Source organism: Trichechus manatus, unplaced genomic scaffold, assembly GCF_000243295.1.
Source record: "Trichechus manatus latirostris isolate Lorelei unplaced genomic scaffold, TriManLat1.0 scaffold00115, whole genome shotgun sequence".
In the NCBI taxonomy this organism is placed as follows: domain Eukaryota; kingdom Metazoa; phylum Chordata; class Mammalia; order Sirenia; family Trichechidae; genus Trichechus; species Trichechus manatus.
The window spans coordinates 7,324,657-7,340,233 of NW_004444051.1; the positions used below are offsets into that span (position 1 = coordinate 7,324,657).

The window sequence follows — 15,577 nt, forward strand, 5'->3', positions numbered from 1 at the left end:
TGGCAAAATTGGATGTCCATCTGCAAAAAAATGAAACAGGACCCATACCTCACACCATACACAAAAACTAATTCAAAATGGATCAAAGACCTATACATAAAGCCAAAAACTATAAAGTTCTTAGAAGAAAAAACACGATCAATGCTAGAGACCCTAATACACGGCATTAACAAGACACAAATCATAACTAACAACATACAAACTCCAGAAGATAAGCTAGATAACTGGGATCTTCTAAAAATTAAACACTATGTGCATCAAGAGACTTCACCAAGAGGAAAAAGAAAACATACAGGCTGGGAAAAAAATTTCAGCTATTACAAATCCGAAAAAGGTCTAACCTCTAAAATGTACAGGAAAATCAACACCTGTACAACAAAAAGACAAATAATACAATTAAAAATGGGCAGAGAAAATGAACAGACACTTCACCAAAGAAGAAATTCAAGTGGCCAACAGACACATGAGGAAATGCTCGTGATCACTAGCCATTAGAGAAATGCAAATCAAAACTAAACCCTGGCATTACTGGCATGAATTAAAAAAACCCAAAAAAACAGAAAATAACAAATGTTGGAGAGGTTTCGAGGAGATTGGAACTCTTATGCATTGCTGGTGGGAATGCAAAATGGTAAAATTATTTTGGAAAACGATACGGCACTTCCTTAGAAAGCTAGAAATAGAAATACCATATGATCCAGCAATCCCATTCCTAGGAATATATCCTAGTGAAATAAGAGCCATCACAAAAATAGACATATGATGACACTCATGTTCATTGCAGCATTGCTCACAACAGCTAAAAGATGGCAACAACCTAGATGCCCATCAACAGATGAATGGATAAACAAACCATGGTACATACACACAATGGACTATTATGTAATGATGAAGAACAATGATGAATCTGTGAAGCATCTGATAACATGGATGAGTCCGGAGGGCCTTATGCTGAATGAAATAAGTCAATCACAAAGGATAAATAGTGTAGGAGACCATTTTTGTAAAAACTCCTGAAAAGGTTTACACACACAAAAAAAACAATCTTTGATGGTTACGAGGGAGGGGAGGGATGGTGGTGGAAAAACACTAAACAGACAATAGATAAGTGGTAACTTTGGTGAAGAGTAAGACAGTACACAATACTGGGGAAAAAGCACAACGTGTTCAGGGTAAGGTTATGGAAGCTTCACAGACAAATCCAAGCTCCCTTACAGACTGAATTAATGGGCTGAGGTCTGGGGAACATGATCTCAGGAACAACTAGCTCAACTGGCAAAACACAGCTTATAAAGAAAATGTTCTACATTCTACTTTGGTGAGTAGAAACTGGGGTCTTAAAAGCCTGTGAGCAGTCATCTAAAATACTCCACTGGTCTCGCCCCTTCAAGAGCAAGGGAAAATGAAGAAAACTAACCACACAAGGGAAAGATTAGTCCAAAAGACTAACAGCCCACAACTACCACGGCCTCCACCAGACTGTGTCCAGTACAACTACATGGTGCCCGGCTACCACCACTGACAGCTCTGACAGGGATCATAATAGAGGGTCCAGGACAGAGCTGGAGAAAAATGTAGAACTAAATTCTAACTCCAAAAAAGACCAGACTTACTGGCCTGACAGAGACTGGAGAAACCCTTAGAGTATGGCCCCCAGACACCCTTTTAGCTCAGTAATGAAGTCACTCCAGAGGTTCTCCTTTTAGCCAAACACTAGACAGACACACAGGACATAGTAAGACTGAAGGGGGACACCACCCCAGGGGCAAGGACTAGAAGGCAGGAGGGAACAGGAAAGTCGGTAATAGAGAACCCAAGGTCGAGAAGGGAGAGTACTGATATGTCATGGGGTTGTTAACCAGTGTCATAAAACAATACATGTACTATTTAACGTGAAGCTAGTTTGTTCTGTAAACCTTCATCTAAAGTACAATAAAAAAAAGAAAATGGTCTGCATCTCACTTTGGTGAGTAGCATCTGAGGTCTTAAAAGCTAGCGAGTGGCCATCTAAGATGCATCAGTTGGTCTCAACCCACCTGGAGCAAAGGCGAATGAAGATTACCAAAGTCACGGGGAAAGTATTAGCCCAAGAGACAGAAAGGGCCACATAAACCAGAGAGTTCATCAGCCTGAGACCAGAAGAACTAGATGGTACCTGGCTACCACCAATGACCCCCCTGACAGGGAACACAACAGAGAGTCCCTGATGGAGCAGGAGAAAAGTGGGGTACAAAACCCAAATTTTAGTAAAAAGACCAGACTTAATGGTCTGAGACTGGAGGTAACCCAGAAACATGGCCCCCTGACTCGCTTTTAACCCAGAACTAAAACCATTCCCCAAGCCAACTCTTCAGACAATGAATAGACTGGACTATAAGTGTGCTTCTTAGTGCAAGTAGATACACGTGACTAAACGGGCAGCTCCTGTCCGGAGGCGAGATTAGAAGGCAGAAAGGGATAGGAGCTGGTTGAAAGGACACGGGAAATCCAGGGCGGAAAGGAGGAGTGTGCTGTCACATTATAGGGATAGCAACTAGGTTCACGTAATAATACCTGTATAAATTTTTGTATGAGAAACTAACTTGATGTGTAAACTTTCAATTAAAGCACAATAAAAAATAAATAAAATGAAGACTCTTTGTAGAGCATCTATTGCATATTTTTTAGTAGATAAATAATACTGCTGCTGCTCATGATGTAATAATTGGACTTACAGTTGGGCTAGCAAAGTTGTAAAGTCACAGAAATGCAGACTAGATAAATAATACTGCTGCTGCTCATGATGTAATAACTGGACTTATAATTGGGCTAATAAAGTTGTAAAGTCATAGAAATGCAGACTAGATAAATAATACTGCTGCTGCTCATGATGTAATAACTGGACTTATAATTGGGCTAATAAAGTTGTAAAGTCATAGAAATGCAGACAAGGCATGATATGGTCATATCCCTAATAGTCCTTTTCAGCCATTATTCCAAACCAAGTTATAGAATAAAGTTATGTGTAAAATCCACTAGAAGTCTTAATGTAGAGCTTTACTGTTTGGGACCATAAAGAAATTATCATTTGCCATTGAGTTGATCCTGATTCATGGCAGCCAATGTGTGTCAGAGTAGAACTGTGCTCGATAAGGTTTTCAATGGCAGATTTTTTGAAAGTAGATCACCCAGGCCTTTCTTCCAAGGTGCCTCTGGGTACTCAAAAGTCCAACCTTGTGATTAACAGCTGAGCCCATCAACCGTTGTAGCACCCAAAGACTTCAATTAGCCTACTCTTATTTTTTAAAATATTATGATTTGGAAAATGCTAAGAGAGATGCAATAAAAAAAAAGAAGTCTATTCTAGAAATAAAGTATGTGGAAATATACAAGACATGTAAGTAAAGCTAGAATCCTATTGTTACTTTGGGGGAACTAAAGGAAAGAAAGGAGAGGAGATAGATAAACTGCATTTAAGAAGGTGACAAAATGTAGTGATTATCAAACTGAAATCACATATCAACATGGTATATAAACTTAAACTAGACAGGCTCACTGGAAAAAAATAAATGAATAATAGCAATAAATCCCTGGCTCTTTCAGTTCCGAGAAGGTAGAAGTGATTACGTATTTAACTATACTAGTGAGATGGGAAAATATTCTTAATATGTGAAACCAATGTATAACTTTTTCTACTATAATCAGACTATAGTAACTGGACCAGAGACTACACACACTGGGAAGATGCAGAAAAGCATCTCTTCCAAGTATATATCGACAGTCAATTAAATTATTTTATTGAGAAGCAAATACTGAAACAGCAGATGTGCATTTGTAGTTCCATACTGTTCCAGATGCACCATGCTACATAACCAAGCTCAATCAAGTCTGGAAAGCATCCTCAAATAAATATGCATTGGACTTGGTGGGACTATTACTCAGTCATTAACCCTGATAAAACTGCGCTTGATATAATTTTGCCTTCCAGTCTCAACTTACGACAAGTTTATGCTTTATATAAGTACCAAATGCAAAGTACAAAACCTGACAGAGTGAAGATTAATAGCAATGTGTTAAATAAGAAGGAGCCATTTGGTGAAGTACCCTGGGAATTTAAGTCACTCTAATCGAAGATTGAATCAATTACTGGGAAGTTAGGGGAAACAGAAAATCAATTAAACTTGCAGATTATGCCATACTGGGAAACTCTTGAATTACCACCACTTAAGTCATTAGGAATTAGACTGAATGAAATACCAGCAAGCATATTAATAACAATAGAGGCCTCTTTCAACAGAGGTTGACTGGGGAAGAAATATGACCTAATGGTAAAAACATCTGTCTGACTTCATTAGTCAATATTTACTTGCAATCACTTGTTGTAAGTTCTCCAGTTAGAATATGTTTTCCAAAGAGGAGAATTTTTTAAAGATTTTTTGTTTGTTTGTTTAGAGCACTCCATGTGCACTATGACAGAAGAAATACAGATTTACAAAGTCCCTTCAGATCTTTCACATGCAAAAAAAAAAAAATCCAAGAATTATGTACATGTGAATACACATACACATATTGCTTTTTAAAAGCACAAAATGAATCTGGATCTTTTCAACACTTTATTTCTTTTCCGAGTTTCAGTTCCTTATCTTGTTGAATTATCAAAATAACACAGAAGAATCACCTATATTCATTATAATCTATTCCTTTCCAAAACAAATGCTATATAAATGGATGGAAGTTTCAGGCCATTATTGAAATAGTGAGGATTCATTCAGAACAAGCTGAAATTTTCCATTTTGTTAAAACCAAGACAGATATAAGTGAAACAAGTTTTGTATGGTTTTATGTTAATTACAGTAAATTTAAATGTTGTCAATATCAATGCATCTCATTAATATGGTTTTTAAAATACTATCTGGCATAAGATAATAGTAAGAAAAGTGCAAACAGGCTATGGCAGAGACTCTATGCCCACACCCTCTTCAAGGAAGAGATATGAAGAGAATCCAACAAGGATCAAATGTGGGAACAAGACAGTTATGGCAAAATCGTCTTGTCAGGCTGTATTCCATCTGGCCCTTCTGGGCAGAGCCTTGCTTCTCCACAGAGCATCTATCAATCAGGGTTCCAGCAAAACAGATGGTGCTCTGCATAATTGAAGAGATTTTAATAAAGGGACTATTTACTAAGGTGTGGGCAGGGTTAGGAAAACCAAGAGACAATGCAATAACCTAAAGCAAGCAACAATGTGGAGCTGTTTCCATCCCTAGGCCTGGGGAGGCCAAGAGAGGGGGCAGTTATAGGAACCCGGAGAAAGGGATGAAGGGAGGGGGCTGCTTGACAGGAGCTGTGGCCTTTAGGTGAAGGAAGCAGCCAAACCAGGACAAGCAGGCAGAGATGCAGGGAGAGAGGGGAGAAAATACTCCTGTCTCATTCTCTGGTCACTCTCCACTCTCCAATTGGCACCTCCCATTGGCTAAATCCAACGGGAAGCCAGAAGGCAAGGATCCTACTAATACAATCCATACAGGTCAACCTCCATGGACACAGATCAAGGTGGAGAAAGGTGGAGAGTGGATATGGAGGGGCAGACAAAAGCTATCCAGCTCTGTGCAGTACCCTGAAGTGAATGCGAAGAAAAGTCTAAGTAATATACAAGAAAAATCCAACAGCACAGTTGGAGAAAAGGGTGTATGTAAGACATCAATAGAAAATGTATATCTATGTGTTTATATAAATATACATGTATAGGTGGATGGATGGACGGACGGACAGACGGATGGACAGACGAACAGACAGATGTCTCAGATATGTCTGATATAAAATTAGAAAATATATACGTTTGCTTATCTCACTTTCAACAATTACCTTTAATTGTTTCCTCCACAACTTCAACCACACGATCTATCTGTTGAACCTAAAAAGGAAAATAATGTTAGACAAACAATTTATACAGACAAGAAAAATTAATTTGTTTATTCTTATGCTTGAATCAATGTTACACATTTTCTAAGCACATGAATGCAGGTTATCAATAATTAATGTATTTGGACATGTTATAAAAAAATCCGATATTCATGCTTTGTGTTACAATGAAGTATGAAATGATCATCCTTCCATCCTTCAATGATAATTGAAGAAATTATATTGCATGTAAATAAACTGCTTGGTGTTGTATTAGGTAGCCAATCAACATGACAACAACATATCCTGAGATATAAACTCAAGTTTAACTAAAACATGTCTCTTCACACAAAGCTTCAAGAAAAAAAATGGTGTAAAATAATAACCAACACAAAAGGACACGCTGGTATTAAGGAGATCTATCCCAAATTCTATGTTTTATTATTTTAATATTCAGAACCTTTTTAATGAATTTCTACCATGTGCTAGGTATTGTGTTCAGTTCCACAGAATACAAAGTCAAATAATACAGCCCCTGCCCTAGAGACCAGTGATTGTGGAAGATTTCCCAGGAGGCCATAGGAACACAGAGGAAAGGTAATAAAATCAGACTTAAAGGTCTAGAAATACTTCCCAAGGATCCAAAGGTGACCCTTGAGGGATAAACAGGATTAAAATATGAGGAGCTCACTAAGAAGACTGAGTAAAAGTGGTTAGAGTTTAAAGGAAAACTCAAAAAGCAAAGTATTATCCAAGAAATGAATGGAAGAGAAGAAATCAAGTAAGAATAGGTCAACAGGATATTATTTCTCCTTTAAAAATTCTCATTATTGCTTACTTTCAAACAAAATAAAAAAAAATACAGAAAGAAAATAGTTCAAGTAGCCCATAACATCCTCTATTCTCCATTCCCACCCCTCAGACGAAATCACTTCTGATGTGTACATTCCAAGACATTTTCAGGTGCTAAATACTTATATAGAGTTCTGTACTTTAGTTTTTCTTCTTTTTTACACACACATGTATGTATAATATAAAAGACTTGCCACTTGACTTTTTTTTCTATACACTGTGAGTACATACAGGTCTACTTCATTCTTTTTAATAACTGTCTAGTGTCTCACTATACGGATATACAATAATGTATTCATCCATTCCCCTACTGAGGGACCCTTAGGTTATTTCTAATGTTTCATTATTATATAACAATGATTCAATGAACTCAACTGACACAAAAAGAATATTTTTTAAAACTTTGTTAAAAATGCAGTAGCAAGTCTTTGGCCTCAGTATCTTATAGGAAATAAGGGAAGACCTATGAGAACACACTTGAACCAAACATTAAAAGGCGGAAGAGTACCCTGTCCTGCCCCTGACCACTGAGCCCAGCATGATGGGTAGTAGCAGCATTAATGACTGAGAAATTGCCAAAGGCAAAGAAAATCTCAGAGAAGAAGTGTTTAATCTTTAATCCTCAACAAACCAACCTGGAGACGCGCCCAGCACCAACACCTGGAATCACTAGGTTCTCGTTTTATTAAGAGAGTACATGGAACTTCCTTACAGAACATGATCATAGAAGCTAAGAGAGCAGACAGTTGAAGAAGTGAGGAGTGGTGAAAAGTGAAAAGTGTCAAACGCTACAGAGTTAATAAGTAACAAAGTCTAAAACAGGTATGCTTGATTTAATAACAGGGTCAAGAAGAGAACACAGGCATATTGCTAGCTGTTACAATGCATTCCTAGATATGGCATCAAAAAACAACATAGATAAATGAAAATTAAAAACTTGTCTTCATCAAAAGACTTTATCAACAAAGTAAAGAGACAACCTACAGACTGGGAGAAAATTTTTGGGAACCATATTATCTGATAACGGTTTAATATCCAGAGTATTTAATGAACTCCTACAATTTAACAACTAAAAGACCAACAACTCAGGAAAAATGAACAAAAACTTGAACAGACATTTCAACAAAGAGGATATACAAATGGCATATAAGCACATGAAAAGATATTCAATGTCATTAGCCATTATGGAGATGCCTATGAAAAACTGTAATGAGATAGCACCACATTTCCACTAGAATGGTTATGATCAAAAAATATGGAAAATAACAAGTGTTGGCAAGAATGTGGAGGAACAGAATACTCATCCATTGCTGATGGGAATGCAAAATGGTACAGCCACTGTGGAAAACAGTTTGGAGGTTTCCCAAAAAATACTGTGTCACAAAAAGGACAAATACTCTATGATTTCACTTATATAAAATAGGCAAATGTATAGAAACCAAAGCTTATTAGTAGTTACCAGGAGGAGGAGGAAAGGGGAGTTACTGCTTAGTGGGCACTGAGTTTCTGTTAATGGTGGTGGAATAATTGAGAAAAAGACAGTGGCAATATCAATATCACTGACATATACATATATATACACACACACACATATCTATAGTTGAATTGGTAAATGTTTTGTTATATATATTTTTACCTGAATCTAAATAAATAAGGAGGTCAATGAACTTAAGAAAAGCAGTAAGTTCAGTGGTAATGAATCATAAATAAATGGTAAAAGCTAATACAGACTACACTATCAAACAGTGGCTGGAATGGGAAGGAAAAAAAGGACTCCTGGTAGCTAGAAGAATGTGAATAGATAACACATTTTGTTTCAGGCTAGACAATTTAACTATTCTGCCATGCATCTAACAGTTTGCTGTACTGTGATGTCTTGCTGTACTGTGATGCTGAAAGCTATGCCACTGGTATTCCAAATAACAGCAGAGTCACCCATGATGGACAGGTTTCAGAGGAGCTTCCAGACTAAGACAGACTAGGAAGAAAGGCCAGGAGATCTACTTCCAAAAATTAGTCAATGAAAACTTAATAGAGCACAACATAACACTGTCAAACTTGCTTTGGAAGCAGAAAGGATCAATTGCTGCAGAACTTCAGGTATACTGAAGTAAAGGGACAGTGAGGGCTAGGTAAAACCTCATTGAGATGGACTGGCACAACAGCTGCAACAATGGACTCAAACATGGCTGTGATAGTGAAAATGGCACAGGACCAGGCAACGTTTCATTCTGTTGTATAGAAGGTCGCCATGAGTTGGAGTTGACTCGACACTATCTATCTATCTATTTACCTATTTATTTATTATTATAGTTTACATGCTGAAGAGAGAAAGACAGAAGAGGGAGAGAAATTGAAGACAGAAGAAAGAAATGATTAACAGAGCAAGGTCCTTCAGGAGGTAGAAAGGGTACGATCTGTAAAACAGGTAGAGAAGCAAGCTCACAAAGGGAGGAGAGCCAGGTCTTCTTCTAAAGCAAAGGGTTAGAAGAAAAGCATGGGGAGAGATGCTAGTACTCTTGTAGAAGTCGGGAAGGGTGCTAAGCAAGTTCCCATCTGGTGGCCTCACTTTTCTCAGTGAAGTAGGAAGCAAGTTCATCTGCTATGAGTGAACAGGCAGACTCTGAAATAAGAAGAGAGTGTAAGGTTTAAAACACCTGTTACAGAATTCAAACTCACATAAAAAGACCAGACTTAATGGTCTGACAGAGACTGGAGGAAACCCCGAAACTATGGCCCCTAGATGCTCTGTTAACCCAGAACTAAAACCATTCCCAAAGCTTACTCTTTAGACAAAGATTAGACAGGACTACAAAACAAAAAATAATACTTGTAAGGAATGTGCTTCTTAGTTCATCAGATATACGAGACCAAATGGGCAGCTCCTGTCCAAAAGCAGGATGAGAAGGCACGAAACGACAGGAATGGGATGAATGGACACAGGGAAGCCAGGGTGTAAAGGGGAAGGGTGCTGTCACATTGTGGGGACTGCAACCAATGTCACAAAACAATATTTGTATAAATTTTTGAATGAAAAATTAACTTGAGCTGTAAACTTTCACCTAAAGCACAATAACGAAAATAAAAATATCTGTTACAAAGAATGAGAGAGAGAGAGACAACTAGATACGTGAAAAAATTGCTGGACAGTATTGAAAGACCATGAATTTATAATAATGACGCCATGTACAGCTCTGGTTTTTCTCAGGGCCCAGGAGTTCTAATGTAGAAGCCAAACAGTTAGATAAATGAATTGATCAAATGTTTCTTCATTGCATCATTCATTCACACATTTATCATTAATTGAGCATCTAATGTATACTAGAATGGATTAAAAAGGTGGAGAAACAGCACTGAGGGATCTCTTTCCAAAGCAAGGATAGACCAGAAGGAAACAGCATTTTGGATAAGATGAAGATTAAAGAATAGGTGAGATAGGGAAAGAAGTAGAGCCAGAAAGAAGAAAAGAAGTGCTGAGGGCCAGGGAAAGGAAAGAATAAACACAAGAAAAGAATGGAAGGAGAGAAAAGGGAGAAACAAACAAAAAAAAAGCAAAGAGGACTGGAGGTTATAATCAGAGTACAGATACAGTCATTTAGAATTTTTTGAGAGAAGTAAGGTCCAAGATCTTGTCATGAGAACAGTTTGCTGAAAAAGAAAGAAGGTGATGACCACTGCAGTTGAGAAGGAAGGGAGTAAGGTAAAATGTTAGAATGTTAGTGAGAAATTACATATAGACACTCAGATTGCCCAGGATAATAGAGACACAGGGTAGAATAAGGAAGAGTTGGTCGAATTTCCTAGTGAAAGTGGGTTAATGACCAAGATACCAATTGAGGGTAGAAAATAGAAAATAAAAACAGTAAGTATAAATAGTACAATGATGGAGCCAAAATGAAAATGCTTTCTTATGCAGTTGGAGATATAATAGTTTAACAGAAGCAGTACAGAGCAACAATAAAGCTGATCCTATAACTGCATCTAGTCTTGAAGCATGTGGACTGAATAAAAAGCTATATTCCTGGAGAAGAGTCAGAATAACACGCGGAGGAAGCATTCTATTAAAAAGTTAAGGATGAACTAAATCCATAAAACTCTTAGAAGAAAACATAGTCATAAATCTTCATGACCTTTGATTAGCCTATGCTTTATAAAATTAAAAAACAGTATAATCAAAAAGAGAAAAAAAATAGATAAAATTGAACATCATCAAAATTAAGAACTTTTCTGCTTCAAAGAACATCATCAAGAAAGTAAAAAGATAACAGAGATGGAGAATATTTTTGCAAATCTCATAAGGAAACTGTATGTAGAATATATAATGAAAACTCCTACAACTCAATAATAAAAAGACAACTCAATTTAAAAATGGGCAAAAGATCAGAATAGACATTTCTCCAAAGAAGATACACAAATGGTCAATAAGCACATAAAAAAATGCTCAACATCACTCATCATCCAGGAAATACAAATCAAAACGACAATGAGATACCACTTCACACCAGTAGGATAGCTATAATCAAGAACACAAATAATCACATGTGTAAATGAGTAAAGTGGAGAAATTGGAACCCTCATATACTGAAATTGGGAATGTAGTAAAATGATACACTGCTTCGGAAAACAGTCTGGGAGTTTCTCAAACAGTTAAACATAGAGTTACCATATTATCCAGCAATTCCACAACTAGCTATAAACTCAAGTAAAATGAAAACATATATTCATAGAGAAAATTGTACACAAATGTTCATAGCATTATTCATAACAGTTAAAAGGTGAAAACAAGCCAAGTGTCCATCAACTGATGCATGGATAAATAAAATGTGATATAGTCATACAATGGAACATTATTCAGTCATAAAAAGAAACAAAATACTGTTACACGCTACAACGTGATGAACCTTGAAAACATTATGCTGAGTGAAAGAAGCCAGACACAAAAGGTCACAGTATGATTTTATTTATATGAAATGTCCAGAATAGGGAAATCTAAAGAGACAGAAAGTAGATTAGTGATTGCCTGTGAAAGAAATGAGAGTGACTGTGAATCGGCATTGGTTTTGTTTTTGGGGTAATGGAAATGTTCTAAAATTGATGGTGGTGGTAGTCTTGCAACTCTGCAAATATACTAAAAAACATGAAAGTTGTACACTTTTAATGGGTAAATTGTATGGTTTGTATCTCAATAAACCTGTCAATACAAAAAAAAAAAAAAGTTGAGAGTGGTAAAATGCTCTAAAGTCAAGGTCATTAAAGTCAAAGAAGGCCTAAGGAAATGTTCCACACAACTAAATGTAACTTTTGACCCGGAATTTTTCTTTTCCTAAAAAGGACATTATTTGGACAATTGGCAAGATCTAAACAAAATCTTTAGACTAGCTTATAGTATTATATAAATGTTAATTTCCTGATTTTGGTAATTATACAGTAATTTTCTAAGACAATGTCCTTGTTTTTGTAACATATTTAAAAATAAAAGGGCATCATGTTTACAACTTACTCTCAAAAGGATCAGGAAAAAAAAATGTGTGTATGTATGTGTGTATATACATACATAGTGGAGCCCTGGTGGCACAGTAGTTAAGAGGTTAGGCTGCTAACCAAAAGGTCAGCAGTTCAAACTCACCAGCCACTCCTTGGAAACCCTATGGGGCAGCTCTACCCTGTCCTATGGGATCGCTATGAGTCGGAATCGACACGGCGGCAACAGGTTAGGTTTACATATACAGAGAGAGAGAATGATAAAGCAAATTTGTTAAAATATTAACATTTGAGGAATCTGGGTAAAGAGTATATGGGAATTCTTTGCCTAGTTTTGCAACTTTTCCATAGGTATGAAATTATATCAAAATGAAAATCTTAAATGTGTAAATATTTTTGTGTACACAAACATACCTGTTTTGTTTGTTTGAAAATAAAAGATTTATTGCACATTTGGAAAAAAAACTTTTCAGTGTGAAGAGCAGAATTTTGTGATGAATAAGCATTCCAGAAGCCCAAGTGTTGGCAAGAGTTCAGCAGTGGGAGAATGAGCCATGAAGGAAAGCACACAGCAACATGGAAACAAAGCTAAGTAAGGAGTCAATGCAAACAGGTATACAAAACATAGTGAAGTGAAATGGTCTCAAGGTTCCTAACAAAATGTGGATACAAAATCATGAGGGGCATCACACAGCATTCTAGACACAATGCCACTGACAACTGGAGATCTGGTCTGCAATCTGCAGCCTTGATTCAGTTTTCTAAATAAAATATTGGTTAAACAGACAGTTTAACTTTTGCCAAATTCTGACTCCAGTGAAGGAAAGATATGCAGGTAGGTCTGAGTGCACATTTGAAAGGTGGTGTTCAACAGGCCTTCGGTATCTGCAAACCTCCACTGGGTAGTGTGGTTAGATGTGAAAAAGAGTGAGAGCCTCCAGAATTCATTTTGACATTCTGTCCTGGCACTATAGTGGGTATGTGTGAGCTATGATGATGTTCTGCTTCCCTAAGACTTTATAGGTAGGACTGCCCTCTGAGAGTTAAATAGAAATTATCACATACTAGACCACAGCAGAGATAGCAAATTCACCTTAAAAAAAATTTTTTTTTTTTTCCCACTGAATAAATCACCTACTCATACTTTTAGGATACTTAGATAAGATCACCATTACCTGTCAGTTTGTCATATTGTGGTGGCTTGAGTGTTGCTATGATACTGGAAGCCATGCAGCATTTCAAATACCAACACGGTGGACAGGTTGCAGTGGAGCTTCCAGACTAAGACAGATAGGAAGTCCAGGCAATCTCTATCCGAAAATTAGCCAATGAAAAATCCTATGGATCACAACAGAATAATGTCCGATACAGTGCTGGAAGATGAGTGCCCTCAGTTGGAAGACACTCAAAATACACAGTGGCCGCAACAATGGACTTGGGCATACTGATCGTGAAGATGAAAGAAGACTGGGTAAAGTTTTGTTCTGTTGTATATGGGGTCCGCAGGAGTCAGTGCTGATTCAAAGGTAACTAACAACAACAGATTAGATCAACTAAATAGACATAACTATTGAATAAAGTGAGATACTAAATATATACTGTTTCTTTGTTGAGTCATTTTCTTATTCATTTCTGAAGTTTGTTATTACTACTTCTTGAAGGTGCCCTTTTTGTGTTTTCAAAACACTTACTTTTTGGAAATGTGTCCCTCTACTAAAAAAGTTAACCTCCACCCAGTCTTTTGTGCATATAACTCCCCTTTCTGTTCCCAATGTTTGACCCTAATTTCAGGCTTTCATTTCTTCACGCCAGAGGATTATATAAAGCCTCCTTAAAGATCTTTCAACACTGGATCTTTCAACTCTTCACTGCTGCTCAGAAACAAGAGAATATATATTTCAAATTGCTCTGTTTGTCACATAGCCTTAAACAAATTTCATGATTTCTCTTTTTTGTTTCATTTTATTATTATTATTATTATTTTGCCTATTCAGACTTCAAAAAAGATATACTACACCAACTACAAAAAAAAAAAAAAAGGAATTCTTCCCACTCCTAAAGAACATTCGTTTTTTAGCATTCTCTTGGAGGCAAAAAAAGAAGTTTCTGCTCACCATTTCCCAAACAGCGAAACTGCTTTGTGGATACACTTTGTACAGCTTTTTACCAATCAACACTGCTTTAAGTAAGCTACATAGTAGCAATGCAGAGATTTTCTTTTACCCCAATGGTCACATAGGGTCTACTTGATTGTATACAACTGCAAATATATCCTGAGAGTTTTAAAAGCACTTGATTACACATGAGCAGGGAAGCAGTTCATTTAATGATTTAAGGAAAACAGTGTGTCCATTTCCATTTCCAGTAAGGAAAATAATGGAAAACGTGGAGGGGAAAAAAGAAAGAAAACAAAAAAGCATAGGACGGAGGGCAGGGAGAGGAGAAATAACAATCGTAGTGAGAGAACAAACTCAAGATTCACATACAGTAATGAAGAGTATATTGAAATAATTCTGGGAGAAAAGGAAAGCTGTTCTTAATACTATAAATTGTAGCCCTGAATACACAAGAGCGTAGAATGTCACATATGATTCAAATAAAATTAATAAAATAGTATCTTGCATACTTCAGGCACTTAGTTATAAATATACACAAAAAAGGCACGCAGTATGTTCTATTACTGACTCCATATGTTCACGACAACGAAGAAAGGAGTTGGTGAATAAACAAATCATAAATAACATTAATGAGTCATTCTACTGCAGAACTTTCAAAAGAAATGCATTAAAAAAATACTTTATTCAGCTATTATGAACTACTCCAAATTTAGAGCTAAACATACATTGAAGAAACGAGCCATACAAAGGTATCTGAAACGAATAAAAAGTGCTATTCTGAAACTTCCTGTCTAGAGCAGTGCTGTTCAATAGAATTTTATGTGATGATGGAAATGTTCATAAGCTATGCTGTCCAATATAGTAGCTACCAGCCACATGTGGTTTTTACACATTTGAAATGAGGCTAGTGTAACTAAGGAACTGAATTTTTTTTTTTTATTATTGTACTTTAGATGAAGATTTACAGAACAAATAGTTTCTCATTAAACAGTCAGGACACATATTGTTTTATGACATTGGTTAACAACCCCACAACATGTCAAGACTCTCCCTTCTCGACCTTGAGAACCTTTATTTTGGTGAAAATATACATAGCCAAATTTACACCATTTCAAAAGTTTCTACATGTACAATTCAGTAACATCAATTACATTCGGCCAGTTGTGCTGCTATTTTCACTGTCCTTTTAAAAATTATTCCATCACCATTACCTTCAACTCACTGCCCCCTAGGCTTCCCATCAAACC

The 15,577-nt window shown here is 36.6% G+C and overlaps 1 protein-coding gene across 9 annotated transcripts in view; it reads right to left on the bottom strand.

Moving 5' to 3' along the window:
• The window catches only part of CDKAL1 (CDK5 regulatory subunit associated protein 1 like 1), a 926,518-nt gene that overhangs the window by 628,984 nt on the left and 281,957 nt on the right, over positions 1-15,577 (bottom strand). For all 9 annotated transcript variants that reach the window (XM_023738358.1, XM_023738357.1, XM_023738352.1 and 6 more), the window contains one exon: positions 5,845-5,893. In XM_023738358.1, coding sequence (XP_023594126.1) covers positions 5,845-5,893 — 49 coding nt within the window. The remainder of the gene's footprint in view (positions 1-5,844; positions 5,894-15,577) is intronic.